The following is a 23,643-nucleotide window of genomic DNA, read 5'->3' on the forward strand; positions in this document are numbered from 1 at the left end:
GATTTTGAGCCATGATGTCATTTCCTGTATTTCAGAGTAAAGACTGAAGTGACAAATGGAAACATGTTTACAGTCATGGAATAAACACTGATGGGTCGTCTGTAGGAAGTACTATTGCTGACCTGACAGACTCGACCTTGTTTACAAAGAAAGAAAGGAACTGATGACATGTGTCAGCAGAGGCTTTCAGGGTTGTTTAGAGTAGAGCTGATAGTCTTAAAGAAGTCAAAGTCAAAGTCAACTTTATTGTCAATTCTGCCACATGTACAGGACATACAGAGAATAGAAACTTCGTTACTCTCAATCCCTAGATAAAATAGAAAATGAACATTTAAATATAAGAGTGATTAAAAATGCAAGTAAAATATTTTAAAGTAAAAAAAAATTAAATAAAATTAAATAATATAATACAATTTTACATATAACAAGAAAGCTATACAATATACAATATAAGGGTAAATGACATTGAGTGCAAACCAGGCAGAGTAGTGCACGGGGATTAGAACACTGGGATTATGACAATTTAACACAATGACCTGAGAAAAATGTCTGTTTCTCTCATTTTCACTGTATTCTGATCAAATTTCCAACATTCTTTTAATATTTCAACCGGATGGCTCCCCGGCCTCAGTCGGGCGATGGGGGTATGTGGTGGGGTGTGGCCTGCGGTGCCGTGCAGGGAGGGCAGACGCACCTGCACGGCATCCTTAATCACGCCCGCCAAGTTAAAAACACGAGGACTCAGGGGTTGCGGTGTTGTGGTGTGAGGTGATGTAAATAAAATGGCTCAAAACACTGATCCCTGGACCCGCCGTGCCTTATTCACACCACACTTGCTTATTTGCAAAGAGAAGTAGAAGCATGACAGTATGTGGATGATCCAGAGTCATTAACAAACACACAGTGGTAAGAACAAAGTTTGCACAGGTTTTCTGTAATTTTGTGTGTGCACATGTTTTTGTTTGCACAGAATAACGATGTTTCCATACACATACTGAATGAGGACCAACGTTTTTCAATGAAAACTGGATCTACTTAGTTCTGCCTGTATTTTCTTCACATGTCTACACTGATATGACTGCACAATTTTAAGAGTTTAAGCAGCCATAGAGGGAACGGTGCCACTCCACCTTGGAAGATGAGGGCCGATTCAAACTTTTTATATTCTGTGTTTAATATAGGAAACCTAAAAAAGATGACACAACACATTAACACACAGAGTACATAATAACACAAATAATCGTACTGGCGATGATTGCTCGTATTAGGTCAATTAAAATCCACCAAGAATGCATTTAAGGTTTTGTTTCTTTCATTACACTTTCAGTTGACATGTGCTTTTCAAACGTTATATTTAAACTGTGTAATATAGTGGTCATTCCATCCACTCACCTTTTATCTTTAATCGTTTTTTAGATATTGGTGAAAAAAGTCTTCATGACAGTGTAGATTTCTGGTATTTTGTGTAAATTTAAACATGTAACAATTCAATTATTTCTAATAATAAAAAAGTGTGAAACCGACGTTAGACTTGTGTTTGGAAATGAACCACCCCATGTTGTGTAGCTTTGTGGATTTTATACTTACTGGATACATACTTATTTATTATATAGGCTACAGTACATAAAATGAAAAAATAGCATGTTTTATGTAACTGAAATGTTTAATCGTGTAGATTAAAGAAAATAAGAATGTTACAAAGTATATTTATATGAAACATGTACACTTACTGCATTTGATGTATTTTAACGATATATAATGCGTATTATGGAATGCAACACCTGAATATGTGTAATTTTGTCACCACATTTGATTTCTATGCCACCCTAAGAAAATTTCTGTATCTTCTTGTTTTTAGTCAGTTCCCAAAACATCTGTATGGTGAGGTGGTCTGCGCTTTATTCACCTTCATAATGTGTGTTCTAATCATAGTGAAAGAGACTGTTAGATATGCCAAAGATGACTCATTCACAATAATGGGATGTGATAAAAGAATTGCAGACAAATTACATCTTTGTGTCACTAACAGCTGTTTACCTGTTTCAGCTTTTCCCAGTCACTGAAGTCTTTGCCCACCATCACTTCTTGCAGCTCCTTTGGCCTGAAGAGTTTCACCAAATCCTGCTCACACACCAGGAAGAAGCCTCTCTTGAACTCCTGAAACACATTCTCCACTGATGTGTTGGAGGCATCCACAAACTCCTTCCTGTTTGGAAGATAAAAGTAGTGATTTACATCCACGCTTTGGTCAAATCATGAACTGTTCTGTTCCATTTTGTTTAAAGAGTGGTCGCTTTATATCTCTGCCACTGATATTTTACTGTGGTTACTTGTCCCATGGTAATTCATTGTGTAGAAACCTGAAAGTTTGTGGTGTGCTTCAAGGATATGCATTCGACCTCTTTCTGTTAGATGCTTCACATTGGCCACAAAAGAGTTTATGTAATAAAGCTTTGTTTCTTTGTAGATGATATGCGGTTATATATTTCTGTAAGCTGACTTTACAGATCAGCTGCCTTTGTAGGCTGATCTACAGTTATTAGACTAGATTAGATCATAATAAGTGATGACTTGTTATTATCTATAGCATCTGTCTGGCTGGAAGAAACTATGCTTGCTTTTTTAACATATACTATGAAAAACTTTTTTTTTCAAATATACGTCCCAGCTTTCATCACTTGTGACTCTATTGTACTACTGTACTCTTGCTTCTTCAAATCGTGTTAAGCAAACCTCAGACTGCAGTAATTAGGGATTTACTGACACCAGGTAAGCAATGTTTAGTGTAAAATACACATTTTTATTGTTCCAACAAATAACCAATGTTACATATGTTAAAGATTTATTATTGGAAATAATTCAACCCCACCAGAATTAAACAAAACACAAAGAATAAAGTGATAAATAATACAGAAGTGCTCTATTGGATTGTATTACATAGTCAGATGTTTATAGCAATATAGTAGTTATAAAGCAATACATTCTCCTGTTCATGTTTGTCTGAGCATAAAAATTAGATTTGATTCATAAGAATTATAATGCAGCAGTAACTTAAATTATTGGATAAATTATGACATATTAAGAAAAGTCAGATAATTCTAAAGTGCCTTATGAGTAGGGATGGGTATCGTTTAGGTTTTATCCGATACCGGTGCCAAATCGGTACTTTTGAAACGGTGCCGGTGCTTAAACGGTGCTCAAACCGGTGCTTAAAGAATGGAGAACACAAAATTGGTCCAAAAACCTCTCATGTTCAGCTGGTTTTTGTAAAAAGATAACAATGTTAGCCTTTTCTGCAGCTATAGGGCATATATGGTATCACGCTTGGCTGGAAGCAGTGCTTAAACAATGGAAAAAACACAAACTTTGTCCAAAAACCTCTCATGTTCAGCTGGTTTTTGTAAAAAGATAACAATGTTAGCCTTTTCTGCAGCTATGGGGCATATATGGTATCACTCTTGGCTGGAAGCAGTGCTTAAACAATGGAAAAAACACAAACTTTGTCCAAAAACCTCTCATGTTCAGCTGGTTTTTGTAAAAAGATAACAATGTTAGCCTTTTCTGCAGCTATGGGGCATATATGGTATCACGCTTGGCTGGAAGCAGTGCTTAAACAATGGAAAAAACACAAACTTTGTCCAAAAACCTCTCATGTTCAGCTGTTTCCCTCTTTTTCTTTGGTCATTTTTGCCTTTTTGGCCAGGGTGAAGGGAGTATCTGCCATCAAACAAGAAGACAGCCGCATGTAGCTATGATGATGTTTGCTAGTTCACCTTACATGCATTAATGTAATAATGTGGTTAGCCTACTCAACGTAAATTACACCTGAACAACATTAAGCTACTGACGCAGAGAAGAACGGCTGCTGCTGCATCATCATCCTCATCATTTCTGCTACACTGGCAGGGCTACGGGCCAGGACTCTCCTCTTCGTGTTTTTGGGAGATGTTTCTAACTCCGGGTCCGATAACAGGCACCACACCCGCAGTAGATGTTCTCGGTGCTCGGTCTTGCAGCAAGCTATCAAACACGGCGCATTTCTCGGCTTTTAAAAAAACGCTATGCGTCGCCAGGTGTTTCATCAGATTCGAGGTGTTACCTCCTTTGACAGTATCACAGTATCAGCCTAAAGCACTTGTTGCAAGCTGCTGAGTTTGCATCTTTTGCTGTGAAGTACAGCCAGACTTTTGACCCTTCGCCTTGGGCATTTTTAATCTGTAGCTCTGCATAAAAGAACTTACGTACCTGGCCCCGCCTACTATCCTCGGAAACGTAAAATGATTGGCTAGAAGTGTATCACCGCTCAGGAAAAAAAAGCACCGAAATAAAGCACCGAAATGTGCGCTGCTTTTCGGTCTGGTTACTACCGTTTATGTCAGAACCGGTGCCATCATGGCACCGGACACCGGTACCCATCCCTACTTATGATGCTGATGCTGTTACACAGCTGTCTTATGTAGGGATGTTGAATTTTTTGCATTTGCTATAGTGTAATATTATTGTAATGCACAGTGTAAATTATCCTGAGGTACCACAGGAAAAGAAGATGAGTTCCAAGAGTACAAATAAATCTCATCCCTCCTCCTCGGCTCAGACACAGTGCACGCTCCTTTAGAGCTGCATACGATCCAGCATCACAGTGTGAAATCTGTATCTGCTAGCAGGGCCTCTGTCAGTCTGTCTCGCATGATCTCCTTAGTTGAGTAAAAAGGCAGATACAGATTAGAGTGACATGTCTCTGACTCAGGGAAGTGCTGATCACAGGTGCTGCTCTGAATAGCAAAAACCTTCATCTTGACCTGGTCGATGCCAAGAATAGGAGCTCTCCTGTAACCAGTCAGGAACCCTGAAGAACAGCAATGGAAAGAAAATATCATTTTACTTATCTTATTTTTTTTGAAAACTTTTACATACCTATACATATACATATCATCATCACATCACAGGAAAAAGTATTTTTGCATATTTGTCACATTTATGTGTAATAAGTAAATACAAAACACAATTGTTAATTTATCATTTCATTCATTAAGGGAAAAAATATTCAAGCCTAGCGGGCCCTATGTGAAAAAGCAATTGAGCTCTAAATGTATTAACTGGTGGAAGCATCCTGGCAGCAAGAACTGCAGTCAAGTGTTTGTGATAACTGGTAACGAATCTTTACATAGCTTTGGGAGGAATTTCGGCCCACTTTCCTTGGCATACGTTTTTGATGACTAACTCAACCATAAAGCAGCTTTACAGTATATTAATCAGAACAATGCTGCTCTCTAATATATCTTGGTAAAGTGCAGAAAAATCTAATGTTTTATATGATACAGTGTGATTTCAGTAACATATCATAATGGAGGCTTCAGCAAGTACTTACGAAGGAAATCTTTCATCTGCTCTTCAGTTAGTTCATCAAATACCTCCCAAAACATCTGTATGGTGGGGTGGCGGTCATGATATTTCCAACCATAACTTGTGTTCTGAAAACAGTGAAAATGACTGTTATAATCATAGAGTTTGTAAGGTCAGGCATATATACACTATGTTGCCAAAAGTATTCCCTAACACATCCAAATCATTCAATTAATGTGTTCCAATCACTTCCATGGACACAGGTGTATTAAATCAAGCACTTAGGCATTGTTAAGGTTCAAAAATTGAGGAAGGAGAGTACAAACAACCATGGTCCAGAAGCTCTTGGTCAAACAATGATTTTAATGAATACACGCGTGGGAAGACAGGAATTGATCTTCGACTTACTCAAAGCATACACAGATTTTTATAGCATCAGGGTTTGAATTAATGACGCCCCTTCATACGTCACAGACAGGATATATACATACGTCAAATCAAAACCACAATGACTTTTAACACAGTCTAAAAAGAACATCGTCTTCTATCTTCATAACAGGTACATCCTGTCACTGCCGGATGCTCGCTTGTCATCTTGACACCTCAGCAGCAGTTCTGCGACAAACTGCTCTTTTGCAATCCCAGCAAAACATGATTAAACTTTCCCCTCTAAATGATTCTCTCTAACTGAGTGTGTGTGTGTGTGTGTGTGTCTGTGTGCTAACCACAATTGCACCCGATTTCACCTCGCCGACTAGCTCCTGACCTCTAACCAGACAGAGAGACAGAAACCACTCTCAGATATGTAATAACCGAACTGAAACTATGTATATATCATCTACTAAATAAATTTTTTAATCAAGAACCTCTACTAAAAGCTTAATACAAGAATATGGACATATAAAAGATATTAAAAATAACCTGATATAAGTGTTTTGTAAGCATGTATTGCAATCCTTCTATGTTCTAGTTTTCCCTCAGCATGGATCATCTGGACACTCTCACCAGTGAAGCTTAAGACCCTTAATGAACCTGAACATCAACATCATCAAAATAAGCACAGATATGCAATATGTATAAAATAGTTATAACTGCATCTGGAATACAAGGTTAATATAATAACTGTATGCATAAGCATCTTAAGGCCTTCTTACAGCTATCTGTTACATTGTTAAAGCAATGATCATACTGCAGATTATATCATACTGGTAAAATCCTTTTTGTTCATCCCCACAGCATGCAGACTACTTCTACAAACATGTGTGAAAGGACAAGTCGCTCTCAGGAACTGAATGAATTCCAGCATGGTAATGTGATAGGATGCACCAGTGCAACAAGTCCAGTCATGAAATTTCCTCGCTATTAAATATTCCATAGTCAGCTGTTAGTGATATTATAACAAAGTGGAAGTAATTGGAAATGACAGCTAGTCAGCTGATGCTAAGGCTCATAGTTCACCCATGTCACCAATATCTGCAGTCTGCTGTTGTTACAGATGTCCAAACTTCATTGGTTTCCATGGCTGAGCAGCTGCATCCCAGCCTTACACTGACAAACACAATGCAAAGCGTCAGATGGAGTGATTTAAGCATCTCAACACTGGACTCTAAAGCAGTGGAGATGTGTTTACTGGAGTGACGAATCACACTTCTCTGACTCCGATGGATGTGTCAGGGTTTGGTGGTTGCCAGAAGTACTTGTCTGACTGCACTGTGCCAAGTGTAAAGTGTGGTGGAGGGGCGGTTATGGTGTGGGGCTGTTTATCGGGAGTTGGGTCGCCCCCTTAGTGCAGATGAAAGGAACTCTTAATGCTTCAGCATATCAAGACAATTTCATGCTTCCAGTTTGGGGATGGCCACTTTCTGTTCCAACATGGCTGGGCACCAGTGCACAATACAAGGTCCATAAAGACATGGATGAGTGAGTTTGGTGTAGAAGAACTGGACTAGCCTGCACAGAGTCCTGACCTCAACCTGATAGAACATCTTTGGGATGAATTAGAGCAGCAACTGTGAGCCAGGCCTTCTCCTCCAACATCAGTGTCTGACACCATAAATGCACCTCTGGAAGAATAGTCAAAAAATTCCCATAAACACACCTAAACCTTGTGGAAAGCTTTTCCAGAAGAGTGGAAGCAGTTATAGCTGCGAAGGGTGGGCTGACTATTATATTATACTATCATACAAAAGTCTGGATTAAGACTGAGATGTGACTCAAGTTCATATTTGTGTTAAAGCAGCCGGCTGAATGCTTTTGGCAGTATGCAGTACACAGTTATTGTGCTACAGGACAGCTGTGAAACTACAGCCTGTGTCTGTTTGGCTGACTGTACCTGTTTGAACTTTTCCCAGTCATGCACGTCCTGGCCGACCAGCACTCCCTGCAGCTCCTCTGGTCGAAACAGCCTCACCAAATCCTGCTCACACACCAGGAAGAAGCCTCGCTTGAACTCCTGGAACAGACTCTCCACTGATGTGTTGAAGGCATGATTCACATAGGCCTCCACAAACTCCTTCCTGTTTAGGAGGGAAAATGTTAAATTAGCAAACATTTCACAGAGACAAAGGTGCTGCAGATGAACCTCACAAACACTTCATGTTTTATATGCTTACTTATTTTGACCTGTCAGTGGCTTTCCAGGAGTTTGAGGATCCAGGTCAACATCTGTTCCATCCCAGATTATCTGTAAATTAGTTATAAATCAGATGAGTTTAGCTGCAAAACCTGAGAATGAGACAGATTACTGATCATCTTCTATAGTAAAACGCATACTAAAAAGTTGCCCATGAGGTTATCCAGAACATCATCTTCATAGTTTAAGATAGTCTGCAGACTCCTTTAACCTCCTAGGACCTGGCGTCCAGATATGTGGACATCACATTTTGGGACGTCTAGACCAAAATACTTAATTCTTCTCTACAAGGGCCTGATATCCACATACGAGGACATTATACTGCCACTGTTCTATCAAAATTTGATACAAATGTCCTCATATGTGGATCTCATTTTTCTCAGAAACAAAAATTAGGTAAAAAGAAAAAAAAATCTGGTAATTCTTTGTTTTTACATTCTTTAGGTCCCAATCAGCCCAAATAGCAAAGAAAAATTAAAAATGCATGCCATGAAAGAGTTCGGGTCTTAGGAGGTTAAAGAAATGAAAACAAAAAGTTGTATTAAAAGAAGTTCAACTATGTACATTTTACAGCAGTCACAAGTTACTGTAACTTTTGACACACGACAACTTAAAATACGTCCATCGATACATTTTCTTCTGCTTGTCCGGGGCCGGCTGTGGGACCAGCAGCAGCATGTGTTACTGAAATGAAATGGATACTTACCGTCCTACAGTCGGGCTGAACTCCATCATATCCTCCAGTGTCGGCTCTAAACTGAGTAGCTTCTTGAACAGAACCAGTGGGAATGGTAAGTGTATGATACACTGGTTGTACAAGGCCAAGCCACACAGTAGTCCAAACAGGAAGAAGGTTCTCTTGCTCTCCTCTGTTGCCTGCATTAATAAAAGTTCACTTTGGTTCTATTATTGCTTATCGTTTAAATTTCAATCCTTTAACCAATTTTATACAGTTGGTGGGCTCAGTTTTAAAGTCTTACATTGGAGGGAAACCATGCCAGGGTTTTGGAGTCATTGAGCATGAACATCCCAGATTCTTCTGACACCATTTTAAGAAACAGGTGGTAAAAAAGGTCTCGTTTGTAGACATCTTTGCTGTTTGGATCCTCATCAAAATGGACCTGAGAAATATAAATATTAGAGATGCTTCTGGTAAGAACAGTTGCAGAAGAATGGCTATGCATTAATCATCAGGTGATCAATCAAATATTCACCACAAGTGGCTTCTTGAAGTCGCTGTGAGCAGCAGCTGCCAGCTCTCTGAAGGTGCTTTCAAAAAGTGATGCGCGCTGCAGGTGCAGTTTAAAAAATTTGGGTTTTGACTGGGGAATCCATCCGTAAGGAAAAACAAAAAGCATCTGTGGAGGCGCCTGCTGTTCATTCTGCAAGACAAAACAAAGTATCATGATTTTAAAATATTTAAATTCCAATTGTGATGTATATAAGGCAGCTGGTGAACCACGTGAGCTAGACTGGCTCTTGCTTCTGTTCTGAGGTTCTGAAACTGACGCCTGCCTGAGCTGTGAGTGAAAAGAGTGCTGAGAGAACTAAAACAAATGAAACAACAAAATGTTGGAATCTTCTGCAGCACTGAGGGCAGCTGCTGATTTATGATTGTATTCTGTTAGTTTATTTTCTGTTGTGACTCCTTTGATTTTTATAGATGGTTGTTTTGTCTGTTATATAAAACTGCTGAATAGGGTAGCTTTAAAGTGCGATCACTAATACACACTAACGCAGACTGGAAAATTACAAATTCTGCTATTGTTTTCCTATAACAGGGTGGTGAAGTTACCTGAGTGAATGCAGAATTCATGTCAAAAACCAGCTTCTTTGATTTCAGATCCATCACAAATGGGTACTTGCAAAGAATCACAGGCAGATCATCTGCATTCTGGAAAAAAAAGAAACAACCCACATAAACAGTTAGTGAGCTTAACAGTGTGTTAACATGAATGAGTCATTTTCTGGGTTGACTGCCATCTTAGCAGGTTCAAAGTACTTGTTGTCAGCTGACCTCACCTTGAGTTTTGACTTTGTTCACCAACGTTTGAGATCCTCCTTTAGAAACATCTGGCTAAGCTCGAGGCAAAAAGTTGTTTCTGGGATTTTCTTGTTTATCTCATTGGTCTTAAAACAAGAAGTGGTAGTATTTGTTATACTGGCTGTGTGAAAATCCAACTTTTTTTGTTGAAAATCTGAGCAGTAATACATTTAATTAAACTTTGTTGACTTCTGATACTGACATAGTACATATGCTGGAGGATTAGCAGTACGTTTCTGGCTTGAGCGTTGCAAGAAGCAGACTTAAAGATTGGGATCCACGAGAGGGCCGTCTTCCACACCTGAACATATCGGAGGGTGACAGTGAGGACCACCATTCCCCTGAGGATGACAAAGTTACAGTCAGCTCTTCACTGGCTGATATCGTGGAGTGTTCGTTAGAATAAAATGCTATCATTTAATACAGTGATGCATTTAAACAGTATATATTAATCCAATAAATACACTTTTAATAGACGTGCTGAAGATTTTAAAGTTGTTAAAGTCTGCCTAAATATATGCCTGAACAACAGACTTTAAAATTGCTTTAAAAACAATTAAATTACATTAAATAATAATTGAGTTGTGACGTAATTATGAGCTCTAAATCGCAAAGCTTCAGCAAGGTTTTGGACTAATTCCTCAGATTTGTTAAATTAGTTGTTAGTTTAGTGTTTTTTGCATAGGTGAGATTGTGTTATGAGAAATGCATTCACTGCTTTGAGAACTGTTGGAGTTGGATAGAATGATGTTGATGTGAGAACTGCACTAAAGTCGGGACAGCCAGTAAGCAAAATAGTAGGTGTCACCGTACCTAAAATCTGGACGCTTTCATTGGGGAGTCGTTGCATGGTAGCAGCGACTGCATCAGCAAGCTTTTTGCTCTGTTGCCATCTGCATTTCTGTATGCATGCATGCAGAAGTTCATTGAGAAGCAGGAAGATCCTCAATCCTTCCACTCCCACAGGGTTCATATCAACAGATGGAAGCAGCTGCTGAACAGCAGTCTCAGCCTGCTGATGCAACTTGTTATTAATTAAAGGTTTAATTAAAGGCCACTTCTTACTTTTTTAGTTAATTACTCATCAGGTTACAAACGTGTGTTAGTCACATTCCAGTTCAATACCTCTGCAAAAACAACATCTCGCATTACCAGCTTCTCAAAACCTCGCCGTGCAAGTGACAAGTCCAAACCGGAGTACGTTTATCTTTGCTGACATGAAGAAAATGACAAATGTGTATATTCAAATGTTAAATTCAACAGATATAAAGAAGTCATGATCATGCTCATAAATGGTGTTCTTACTTCCTGTCAAGAAAGCCCCCGCATCCTCAGGACCTTCTATCGCTGTGCCATTGAGAGCATCCTCACTGGATGCATCACCACCTGGTACGGCAACAGCACCGCTTACAACCGTAAAGCTCTCCAGAGAGTAGTGCGGCGTTCTGAAAGGATAATTGGAGGTGAGCTTCCCTCCCTCCAAGACATCTACAGGAAGCGGTGCCTGAGGAAAGCGGGGAGGATCATCAAGGACTCCAGTCACCCCAGCCATAAACTGTTCAGACTACTTCCCTCAGGAAGGAGGTTCTGCAGCATCCGGTCCCGTACCAGCAGACTGAGAGAAGCTTCTTCCACCAGGCCATCAGACTGCTGAACACGTCATAGACACCTCAGCTTCACTACTGGAACTTCTACATTATGCACTCCATACTGTATATAAATGCCTCTGTTTTGCACAATATCCAACTACAAACCTCTGTATATTCTATATATTTATTTTTACTCTATTTAATTTGTAAAATATGTATACACACACACACACGTAGACATACATATTTAGTATACACATTCAGTAATATGCATACACTCTTATATTGGACATATATTTATTCATATAATTCTCAGATTTAGCCATTCTTATATTTGCTTGTTCTTTTGTTATTGTACTTTGCACACCTCTGTTGCTTGTGAAGCTCGCACACAAGAATTTCACTCACATGTACTGTACCAGTGTACCTGCACATGTGATGTGACAATAAAAGTGATTTGATCTGATTTGAAAGCTTTGATTCACACAGGATGGAGATGTGAGCATCCTGTGAATTTCCCTGTGAAGAGTTCATGAGGTTAGTCAGTAACACTAAGACTACAGTGTAGATGCTGTGCAGCAAACCAGTTACATACAACAACAATAACAGCTGCTTTTGTGTTAGACTTACTCTTTTAGATTTTTCCACAGCTTTGGATTATATTTGTCAATCATGTTATCAATAGTGTTCTGTCACCTTGTTCTTTGTGCCACTGCCTGACTCGTTATCAGCGCCCTGTGAAAGAAGCAAAGGTTCGTGTTTGGTTTAGACACATGACCTCACAAGTAGATATAACTGGTAAAGCCATGTTTACATCCTCCCACAGGTATCCTTACTGCACTGTATGCATTTGTGCTGGTACCTCATTAGGCGTGCGTGTTGCAAATGAAGTGTTTCCTCCTGCATAGATGTTAGAAATGTCTAGAATAAAAACAGATGAGAAATTATCTACCTAAGAGTCAACTGTACTGTATGGGATGGTTTTTCAGTTCCAGAAAGAAAGATAAGATATAGCGACTTGCTCTTACAGTGGGCTTAATTTGTGACATTTAGGCAATAAACCTTTTTGTTGTTAACTGTGGTTAACTTGGTTATTTGGATCAAATTCAGGTCCAGTTTTATTTGCTTAAATTATTTTTTCATCAGCACTTTAAAAACATACAGCAGAAAACCTAAAACCTGCCGTGAGTCTGTGACATTTATTTTTAGATTATTTTGAGATTTCCAGTATTTGATGCGTGGCCAAACATTTTGTCTATGATTATATTCAAGCCCTTATAGTCAGAATTACTAATTATTTTAAACTAAAGCTTTACCCAATTATCTATTGGGCTATTGGCTCATCTGTGTTACACCTGCAGCAAGTGCAAAGCCCAACAGTGCAGCTCCTCACTGGTGTCAGAAGACTAAGTACCTCTGAGTAGCACTTTTTATTGCTGCATAGTGAATATATGTGTGTGTCTTTGTCAGGTTTATAACCTCTGTCTATACAGTTGGATGTGACACACCTTAATTATTACTCTAATAATAAAATTATTTAATTGTTACTGTTATTTTTGTGTAATTGTAAACTGAATCGACTCTGTTCAGATAAATGTATTTACCATGTGGCAGTTGCACAGGTAGTGGCACCGATGCCTGAGTCTCTTCTCCACGTCCCAGCTGCCCTTGTTCATTACACCCAAACGAGTACACCTTCTTGGATCCTGTCAGTACCAGTGTGTGACAGCTGATTGAGAAAAGAGTGCATGAAAAGGAAAGTCCACAATGTAAAACATTTTAAACATCTGTGTTGTTGGTGGACCTCAGTATGATCACTCTGAAGATATAAGACAGAAGTTGAAGTTTCCTGTTCGCTCAGCAGTAAACGCTTTTCTTTTTCAATTATTTATGATATAATTATAATTAAATGGTACCTTCCACATGCAGCCTTTGTGACCTTTGCCCCCCAGAGCTCTGCAACAAGCCGAGGACGCTGTTCATTTTGTAACGAGTTGTGGCCAAGCTGTCCATATAGACCAGAGCCAAATGTAAACACTGCACCGTCCCGAGACCCAGACAACAGTCCATATTAATTTTTGCCATGTACATATAGTTATCTCAGGAGTTTGTGGAAAAGCAATCAGAAGCCAAAGAATAAGAAACAAAAAGGCGCTTTCATAATTAATGCAAAATGAACAATGATAGTATGAAATTACTGGAATTTCTTCTTATTAAAAAACAGACAAATAAAAGAAACCTCAGTATAAATAACTGGAGTCAACAAGCGCGTTCATGCTCACAGGTGTACACGGGTGCTCACACACACAAACTACACCCTTTTTGGCTCCTCCCTCGAAGCACACTGTGCACTGTCGATCTTACGTGCTGCACAATAATGTTTAATATTTAGTATCTACAGTTATATTCCCATATATCATCGTGATGTTGTTTGTTCTATTGCTCTCGTTTTCTTCTGCTTGTTTTCTTTTTTCATTCTCAACAGGTGAAATTAAAAAAGAAAAAAACAAACAAACAAAAAAAACCCGATAACATGTAATATTTAGTATCTACTGTTAGCTAGTTTATTGTGATTGCGTTGTTTTTATCATGTTGCTCTTTGTTGTTTGTTTTCTCTTCTGTTCTTTTATCTCCATACAGGTGATCCAGGTGTTTTGTTTGTTTTCTTCCCCCCTTTCTCACCATCTCGTCTCACCTCTATTTTTCTTTCTCTCCCTCTCCCCCAGTCATGTCTGTCCCGTCTTTAAAAAACGAAAATAAAATAAATACATAATTATAATAAAGGGCAATCAAATGGACCAATATGGCAAGGCCATGATGATCCACTTGGTAAACTAAATCCACTTGGCATCGTTCTTGGCCTTCAGACAACAATTCTGATGGCTAAAGATCCAAACGGGACAGGCAAAAAAGAAAAAAGTAATTTATACGTCTAAAAAACAGGTTCAGTTTGTAACTGAGAGAGCGGCTCAGTGGTGCTGAATTATATTTCCAATAGAAACACAATTTCATATGTTGTAGTAACAACACACTGCCACAAGATGGCAACCTAGGCCTACTTTAACATGCTGTTCCAGTACAAAAGAAAAAGTGACAGAGCCTTGAAAGAGTGACAGAGACACTTTTTATGAACTCATCTGTAATGTGTCACCTTTTCTGTAGAATGAAGAAGTGCTTCCCTTCTTTTAAAGTAAATACAGGCTTACAAAGATCCTCTAAACATGTTTCTGAAATAATCCTAAACACAATCATTAAATCAAAAATGCAAGAAACTATTTATTTAATCACTCTTCTTAACTTAATTCCTTAACTTAGACAAGAACATTTCTGCTGTCTCACCTCTGTCAGTTTTCATGCTGTTGCAAGAACAGGTGGAGGTGCAGGTGGAACTTTGACTCCACTGTGGTTTGTATGTGCAGGCAGGAGTGTGACATCTCAGAACAGCAGAGGATTGTCGAGCACGGTGACTCCTGCTGCGACACCCCCGTCTGACTGTCCTGAGCTCTTGGTCCTCAGCAGACGGCCCACACACTCATTCATCACCATGTCTTTACCCTGCGTGTAAGAAAACCAAGACAAGGCTAACATTAGAAACAGCCACCAACCAATCCCTTTTACTCCACCACCCAAAAACCAGTGAGAAACACTAGCTAGTATTAACTTGGAATCAAAGTGCACTAATCCCCAGGCTCCCAGCATAACATACAGTCCAACACAAACTCCACAAACTGTCTTGCTTCAGCTGACTTTCCTTCACCTTCTCTCCAGACAATCTGTTGTGCTCTTTTCAGCACAAAGCCACACAATGGAGAAAATACTTTTAGTTCCAGGAAGGAGCTCTCAAGAGGTCTAAAGTGTAAAGAGTAGACATGTTGACAGATGCTGGCCAATATCCACTCCTAACCAGGTCCTTTAAATCAGGGCCGCACTGCTGCTGCCATGTTTGACATCTGTGTATCGCCTGGTGCACATCATAACTTCCTTGGACCAAAAAGAAAAAGAAACAACATGAATAATACACCACTGCCTTCACAGATGACTTCTGTTAAAGCAATACCATGTTCTGATTGTACAGCAAGGGCAGAAAACATGCTCCATCACACTATGTTCAAATCCATCACAGAAACCTAAATAGCAGGTTGCTGTTTACTATTAATGTCGATTAAAATCACGATTTTTCCTGCTGACACTGTGAAGTTTACGCAACCCACAGGAGCAGTTTCAAAGCTTCACTGTTGGCAGAATGCGAGCTACCAAGAAAGAGAAAACCACTTAAATAGATTCTTTCTAACTGGCTGTAGACACATATGAAAACCAAAATTGAGTGAATCTCATGAGGAAATATCTTGTATATTGGTGCAATTTTGACCGTCCACTCTAATAATACATGTGGTTGGAGGAATGGCTTTAAAAACATCAATAACACTTTCTCTGTTGTGGAGTGGCTGATGTTCGTGATGTAGAACATCACAATCCCCACAGAACCGTTCCTCTGGAAGACACTCTCTGCACATAGACAGGACTTTTAACAAATTCAGCAAAATGTGAATAACTGAAAGTAGTATGCACTCAGATCCAGCCACTCTTGACAAAGGTAGCAGCTTCTATTTTGATATTATAGCTCCGGGTGGCTCAGTGTGCTTCACTATGAGCTGACGGTTAAAAGGACATTTGTCAAATTCATGTGGTTTTATAATTATTAAACTTCTCACACGCTCAAAGACATAAATGTCAGCCAACAAGGCATCGCTCATCAAGCTTAGCTACATAGAAATGTATGTTATTGACACTTAATAACAGCAGGGTGAAGACAGTGGCAACACAGAGGATGGCCAACAGCTTCTGTGTCAGTGAGACATTTCAGCTGGTGTGGCCGTGCTTCTTTCCAGCACTCAGCAGCTTTCTGCTGCCAAAAGGACCGTGACACTGCCCTACTTCTTTGAGCCTCCGGAGAACGACATCAATCCAAAACAGCAGAAAGCCTTTTCAAATACTTTTCTCTAAAGAATGCAAATATCAAGTATTGTTGCTCCACTTTCTTTCTGATAATGTCACTTTTACAAATCGTGTCCCATCAGCTCTCATGGCTGGTTTGGCTTTGAGGGTCGGGGAGGACAAAAAGCTATTAAGGACCTTTTGATCTGCAGTCCAGTTCTCCTCTAAAGTATTAAGGATGAAGCAACAGTGCTCCTCTTTGCTATTCTGAAATGTGTGTTAAACACAGTGTAGAAGGTAAGTAGAAGCTTACACAGCACCATCAGCCATCATGCTAAATTTGCATCTTCAAAAGTCAATGCAGCCAGACTCACACCTGATTATAAATGTTCAGGAGACACTGTTGAATGTTTAGTGTTAACTTAAATCACTCATCATTTACAGCATTACAGAGTTCGGGGTTATGGGTTAGCACTATCATGTTACCCGCAACTGTATTAACTATGGTAGTAACTTAACTAGCAGTGTTGGTCAAGTTACTTGAAAAAAAGTAAATCAGTAACTAATTACTGATTACTTCCCCCAAAAAGTAATCCCTTTACTTTACTGATTACTTATTTTCAAAAGTAATTAATTACTTAGTTACTTAGTTACTTTTTAAAAACATGATTTATGACCTGAATAGGTAATAAAGCAATAGATCTTTCAGCCCAATTCTACTTTTTCTGCATCATCCATCATACAAAATGTAATCAAATGGAAAAGTCTGTTTTTAAAACTTGTTTTATTAGTTTGAATCTTTTTACTTTATGCATCAAGCAAAAATTAAATTATATGCAACATTCTGACGAGAAGAAATTTGTTTAACATTTAAACCTATTTTCTGCACATTCCAGCACATAAAATAAAAGAATTTGTGTTTGCACTCAGTCTTTCAAATAAATACAAGTGAAACACAGCAGAAAATAAATAAAATCAAAGACTCAGCGGTCCTGTTGCTCTAATTTCACCTGTATAGCAGGCGGATGTTTGCCCCGGACCTGGTGCAGGTGTGCCGCAGGGGTCAGTGGAGGAATCCGCGAGTCTCTCTGTGAATTTCCAATCCCGTAGTAGCGTACTCGGTGCTTGCTCTGAAGTTAAGGGTTTTTTTCGCTGTAAAAAGAAGTTTCGAAAAGTTTTTGTCACTTTTTACGGAATCAAACTCAAAGTAAGCTCAGTACTTCCACGCTTTAAACGCTGCACGGTCATACTCTCTCTGCACTCCTCCATAGATTATCCATTGTTGATCTGCACACAGCTGTTATGGTCATGAGGCACTCTGGCAAAAAAATTACGGTTTTAGTAACGCAGTAACGCAGCGTGCTTACGGGAAAGTAACAGTAATCTAATTACCTTTTTTGCAATAGTAATCCCTTACATTACTCGTTACTTGAAAAAAGTAATCGGATTACAGTAACGCTTTACCCTGCGTTAGTGCCCACCTCTGGCTGTGAAACACTAATAAAAAATGATTAACTCAAGTTTTTGCTGCTAAAGTTGGTTCTATCAGCTGCTGAATCACAGGATGTACTTGGTTATAGTCATTTGTGCATTTTGGGTTGCTTTAAATAAATAATGATGTGTTGTAATCATCCAGATCTAGAACCTTAAACTGCTTTTTCACGTGTCTGTAAATGAATTTCTTTCTTATCATTGGTGTGGGCTGACACTTGACACTCTGTGGCTCCTGATTTGTCTGTTGTCAAGGTCTCACCTCAGTGTGGTTCCTCACGTTTTGTCATGATTAAAGGATGAATGTGAACACAGCTTCAGTCACTGTGTTCACTTCCTGATATGTCAGAACTGTGCTCACGTCACTCACTTTTTTAACAACATGACACACTGCTGTAAACAGTGTTGCTGTAAACAGTGTGTCACGTTACTTGAAAAAAGTAATCGGATTACAGTAACGCGTGGGCAGTTAACATCTCTGTTAACTAGTCATGATAGAAGCCAATATTTCTGTCCTAACATGGTCTGAATATGTTTGACTACAAGCTAACATTTACAGCATGACTTTAAGCTAGCACCATAAAGATGGTAAAAGACACTGTAATATGTAGAAATGCATGTGAAAAGTGTTATATTAGCAGTGGTTGTGCTACTCCACACAGCCACTTTAACATTACTGACACTGTATTTCTTACCTGTAAACAGAGGTCGTGTGTGATAAAAGCTTGTGCAGAAAGTAGCAGGTGTAGACTGGCCCACAGCACTGTATGAAGTGATAAGATGTGAAAGGACATATATAGGGTACCTTAAAGGGCGCCTTAAAAGTGTTTCCCTGAGCTTTTACTTGCAGCTTGATGTCTAATAAATAATAATGTAATAATGTGAATGAAAAAAAGAGAAGCTGAGAAAAAGGAGGAGCCCGGAGCTTCGTCTTTCGCTCGGCCTACCCCGCTATAGCAGACAGACCGTCAGAGACTCGAACTTGGCCGTTAAACTCTGGGGTCTGAATGCTGGCCTCTTAACGCTGCGCACCACACAGCCGGCCAGTTGGAAATAAAAAAAAAGGACATTTATCTTCTGTTGTTCAACAATTTTTTTTTCGTTTTTTTTAAATCTATTTAGCTTGTTGTGCAGCATTGTTCCACACAAATGACACATGGAAACCTAGCTATTTTTTCATTGGCTTTCACAAAATGGGACTGCCAATGTTGGAGGTGTTACTGCGCCAAAGTCTTCCTGCTAGCCGGAAACCTGCTGGCGGCGCCACTATGTTCTCAGCACACTCTTCAGCGTCAGCTTTGTTGCCTGTTTTCGGCACACCTACCTAGTCCCACTCATCCACTTTATCTGCTCATGGCAGATTTACCCACACTGAGCACTCCTTGGATTAAGGTAAATTGAAGCAGGTCATTATAAAAAAGACACACAGCTTATCATCTTATCCTTGTGCAACACCTAAAAGCACTGTGTTCATTTGTTTGCTAGATTAGCCGCTAGCATACATACACTGTGTTAGAGGCTTGTTGCTACCTAGTTAGCGATGCTACACACCTGTTACTGTGTATTTTTCAATGATTCAGCACTCCTTGGATTTTTAGACAGTAATGAGATCATCTGCAGACTCCACAGAGGTCCAGAGTCCAAATGTCACCTCTAGCACCAAACGCTTGCTGCAGTTGTTGGTGTCAGAGGTGACACACAAGGTATCGGGTTTTCTGTGTGATTACTTTTTCATATAGGACCAAGTATGTTTGGATAGCGTTTTGCCCTTGAAAACTGCCGTTGAATATTAGACATTGTTGTCTAATGTTATAAATGTATTGATGTGAAAGGTGTAAGTGTGACAAATATGGAATAAGATAGGAAATGAGAAAGGAGGCAAATACTTGTTCACAGGGCTATAGTCTGTAAATGGTCTTCTTTTGGCTATAGTAGATCTTTTACTTGTTCATTTTTTAAATTTTTTGTTAAAATAGTTTTTTCCATCATATTGAGTATAGAGGAATGCAACTGTGAGCTTTAGCAATTAGCCCGTTTCAACAGGACCGTGATCCCGATGTGTGAGACAGCAGGGTGCTGCCACTGGTGTTGTAATGTGTGATTTAGTTCCTCCTAACATTTCAGTTTGCTTCCAGTATCTATCCTCTGTGATTACTGGCTCTTTAGACAGATTTAGTAGAAGTGTGTGAGCTATTGGCTCAGTATAAAGGGTCAGTAGTGTTTTCATGTCACCTATCCATCCTCCATTTAGTCACCCAAAGCATGTAGTAAATACTGCTCACTTTTATTCATCTTCTCTTAAATCCAGAAAAATTCCCACTTGTTAACGTTGAGCTTGTGTGTGTGTGTGTGTGTGTGTGTGTGTGTGTGTGTGTGAGAGAGAGAGAGAGAGAGAGAGCTGTGCATGAAGTGTGGTGGAAGCAAAACAGCAAAAGTCAGAGTGAGTTCATGATGATGTTTTTGTGAAGCGTAGTTTGGATCTTCTTTTGCTGCTGGTTCAGTCAATATTGTTTTGGAGAGACATCAAACTAACAGCTTTAGAATCAGCGCAAAAAGGGCGTAAACACAAAGCGCGGAGCCGCCGAAACATCAGAATCAGCGAGCTGTCTGCTTTCAGCCCCGAGTGTCGTGCCGTCGGGTGAGAAAGGCGACGTCTCACTGATTCTGATCCGCGGGTCTTTGTGTTTACGTCTTTGTGCAGAATCCGTGTTCCTGCTCTCATTTACTGTTTTAGCTGTTTGGTGGTTCTTGAAATTTTGTGAGGTTTGACCGGAGATTCTGGCATTTCGGGCAAAATAAATTAACATTAAAAAATCGATTCAGGATTTTAATGAATCAATATCACGTTATCCAAGCCAGAATTGATTTTAATCGATAAATCGATTATCAAAACCCACCCCTACTGCAAAGTGTCCAGGTCCCTGAGTGAGCCATGAAGTACTCTAGAGTCAAAGAGATCATCGTTGGGTCAGTGACTCCAGAGCGCAGCAGCAAAGCAACAACAGAGTGGTGCTGCAGTGGCTCAAAGTTGAGACTTCAACATGATTGAACGTTAAGAAAGCTGTGAATGAATAAACATCTGCAAACTTCAATGAACCGAAGAAACATTGTAAAGACAAACGGGCCAGAAATCCGTCCACACTGCTGTGAAACACTAATAAAAAATGATTACCTCAAGTTTTTGCTGCTAAAGTTGGTTCTATCAGCTGCTGAATCACAGGATGTACTTGGTTATAGTCATTTGTGCATTTTGTGTTGCTTTAAATAAATAATGATGTGTTGTAATCATCCAGATCTAGAACCTTAAACTGCTTTTTCACGTGTCTGTAAATGAATTTCTTTCTTATCATTGGTGTGGGCTGACACTTGACACTCTGTGGCTCCTGATTTGTCTGTTGTCAAGGTCTCACCTCAGTGCGATTCCTCACATTTTTTTGTCATGATTAAAGGATGAATGTGAACAATAATGCTGCCAAGCTAACTTTTCCTCTTTCTGTCTTTTTCAGCACTTTCTATCGCTTTGAGGCAGTGTGGGACAGCTCCCTGCACAACTCCCTCCTGCTCAACCGCGTCACTCCCTACGGAGAGAAGATCTACATGACCTTATCTGCGTATCTGGAGGTCAGCCGCTGCCCCGCCGTGTTGTACCTGTTTGTACGTGTTTTTAAGTCTCTTGATGTCATCGTGTCTAACACACACCCTTTATCTCCTCTCTGCAGCTGGACCATTGCATCCAGCCTGCCATTATCACCAAAGACATCTGCACGGTCTTTTACTCCCGAGACGCCAAGATTTCCCCACCCCGTTCTCTCAAGAACCTCTTTGGGACTGGATACTCCAAAACTCCTGACTGATAAATCTGGGCTGCTGCACTGTGGCCATCTCTGTTTCACAATCAAAGATATCTGCCCTGTTACAAAGTTTCCTTGTTCAAAACTTCTGCTTCATTATAGCAACCGAGTGACTGGGATCTACGAGCTGAGCTTGTGTAAGATGTCTGACACTGGAAGCCCAGGTGAGCGGCCATGAAACATGTTTAAAGAACGGCAGCTGTTTTATCATAATTCTGTGGAGAGCTTCATCCTAATGAGGCCTCATGTCCTGAGCAGGGATGCAGAGGAGGAGGAGGAGGAAGGTCCTGGACACATCAGTGGCTTATGTGCGTGGAGAGGAGAACCTGACCGGCTGGAGGCCCAGAGGAGATAGCCTCATCCTAGAGCACCAGTGGGAGCTAGAGAAGATGGAGCAGCTGCAGGAGGTGGGGCCTTAAAAGATTCATAAAGAAATAAATCTGTTTAATATCGTAGAGGGAAAAATGACTTTTCAACTCAAAGACCAAAGTGCTATTCTAAAAAGTTTTTTCTTAGAGTACAGACTTTACATGACTAACCCTCCCCTCTTCTCCCCACCTCACATTCGCCCCCATCTTTCGTCCAGGTGGAAAAGACCCGTCACCTTCTGGGAGAGGCGGCTCCCGTGGGAACAGCTCCCACCACCAAGTCCCTGAGTGAGTCTCTGTCCCCCAGCGTGAGCTCCGGCACTCTGTCCACGTCCACCTCCGTCTCCTCGCAGATCTCCAGCACCACCTTTGAAAGCGTGAGAAGGAGCTGGCCACCAAGGTGAGAAAAACGTGGGCTTAGTGGGCGTTCTTGTTGCTGCCTTCTTCCTTCTCTGCTCGGAGCTGATCGGTCTTGTTCCTGTTGTGTTGTAGTGCCTGCGCCTTCTGACACACACCTTCAATACTGAATACAACCAGCTGGTGAACAGCATCAGTGACTGCAAGGTGAGAAATAATACAAAGAAATAAAAAAATAGCCTTTCTGTGTCACATCAGGGAGTTCCTATATTGACGTCTACCTCATCCTGCTGTTGTTTCACTTCAGCTTTCTCTCATCTCACCGATCGGACGTGATCCATCCGTGACGAGCTTCAGCAGTGCCACCCTCACCCCTTCCTCTACCTCCCCCTCTCTGTCGGACTCGCGCTGTGGCTCCATGGGCCAGAAGTAAACATATTTTTAGGAACATTGACCTCGATCTGCAAACGGTTATTGACAGGTTATCTATTTGATTCTGACTTGGTGTGATTTGTGTTAAAGGACCCCTGAGAACAGCTCACGTGCCTCCAGTCCCTCCTGCTCAGACTGTGAAAACTTCCCGATGGTTCCCACTCTGGAGACCTCCTACCTTGCGCGGGCTGCAAAGAACGAGTTCCTGAACTTGGTGCCTGATATTGAAGAAATGCGACCAGGGTGAGTAATTAACCCAAATACTGTCACTATGACATGTGTCTCACAGACCAAATGTAAGTCGACACTCATGTTCTCTAGTTCAAGCAGAAATGATGTGGATCGATTCAAATTCCTGAGCCTGGATGATTTCAGCTGGAAACAAACCAACTCTGCTTCTTCCTCAGATAATTCAATTCAATTCAATTTTATTTATATAGCGCCAAATCACAACAAAAGTCGCCTCAAGGCGCTTCATAGATACAGAGAAAAACCCAACAATCATATGACCCCCCATGAGCAAGCACTTTGGCGACAGTGGGAAGGAAAAACTCCCTTTTAACAGGAAGAAACCTCCAGCAGAACCAGGCTCAGGGAGGGG

The 23,643-nt window shown here is 40.2% G+C and overlaps 2 protein-coding genes and 1 long non-coding RNA gene across 7 annotated transcripts; 1 reads left to right on the forward strand and 2 right to left on the reverse strand.

The window, feature by feature from the left end:
* Positions 1-4,427: 4,427 nt before the first annotated feature.
* LOC120720286 (probable E3 ubiquitin-protein ligase HERC6) lies at positions 4,428-11,439 on the reverse strand. Of its 3 annotated transcripts, none has more exons than XM_040009902.1 (11): positions 11,145-11,439; positions 10,222-11,031; positions 9,998-10,105; positions 9,771-9,869; positions 9,190-9,357; positions 8,956-9,096; positions 8,682-8,851; positions 7,956-8,026; positions 7,676-7,859; positions 5,369-5,471; positions 4,428-4,846 (listed from the first exon to the last, which is right to left on the reverse strand). In XM_040009902.1, the coding sequence occupies exons 6-11, from the start codon at positions 8,969-8,971 to the stop codon at positions 4,635-4,637; spliced, it is 756 nt and encodes a 251-aa protein (XP_039865836.1). In that variant the 5' UTR covers positions 8,972-9,096; positions 9,190-9,357; positions 9,771-9,869; positions 9,998-10,105; positions 10,222-11,031; positions 11,145-11,439; the 3' UTR covers positions 4,428-4,634. The 3 variants fall into 3 exon arrangements, with proteins under 3 accessions (XP_039865836.1, XP_039865835.1, XP_039865837.1); XM_040009901.1 differs by having other exon boundaries at positions 10,222-10,360; positions 10,833-11,439; XM_040009903.1 differs by having other exon boundaries at positions 10,222-11,231; positions 11,325-11,346.
* Positions 11,440-11,620: 181 nt separating this feature from the next.
* LOC120720297 lies at positions 11,621-15,412 on the reverse strand. 3 transcript variants are annotated; one of them, XR_005692873.1, is made up of 4 exons: positions 13,213-14,061; positions 12,471-12,529; positions 12,239-12,343; positions 11,621-11,669 (listed from the first exon to the last, which is right to left on the reverse strand). It is a non-coding gene; the product is annotated as an uncharacterized LOC120720297 (long non-coding RNA). The 3 variants fall into 3 exon arrangements; XR_005692874.1 differs by lacking the exon at positions 11,621-11,669 and adding an exon at positions 14,948-15,412 and having other exon boundaries at positions 12,316-12,343; positions 13,213-13,337; XR_005692875.1 differs by lacking the exon at positions 11,621-11,669 and having other exon boundaries at positions 12,316-12,343; positions 13,213-13,337; positions 13,525-14,061.
* Positions 15,413-18,976: 3,564 nt separating this feature from the next.
* Positions 18,977-22,772, forward strand: LOC120720290 (kinesin-like protein KIF1B). The gene is made up of 6 exons (XM_040009907.1): positions 18,977-19,426; positions 21,541-21,655; positions 21,754-21,887; positions 21,988-22,049; positions 22,144-22,292; positions 22,472-22,772. Exons 2-6 carry the CDS (start codon positions 21,632-21,634, stop codon positions 22,655-22,657), a joined length of 555 nt encoding a protein of 184 aa, XP_039865841.1. The 5' UTR covers positions 18,977-19,426; positions 21,541-21,631; the 3' UTR covers positions 22,658-22,772.
* The last annotated feature ends 871 nt before the right edge of the window (positions 22,773-23,643 follow it).

Source organism: Simochromis diagramma, unplaced genomic scaffold, assembly GCF_900408965.1.
Source record: "Simochromis diagramma unplaced genomic scaffold, fSimDia1.1 OVJJ01000575.1, whole genome shotgun sequence".
NCBI lineage: Eukaryota > Metazoa > Chordata > Actinopteri > Cichliformes > Cichlidae > Simochromis > Simochromis diagramma.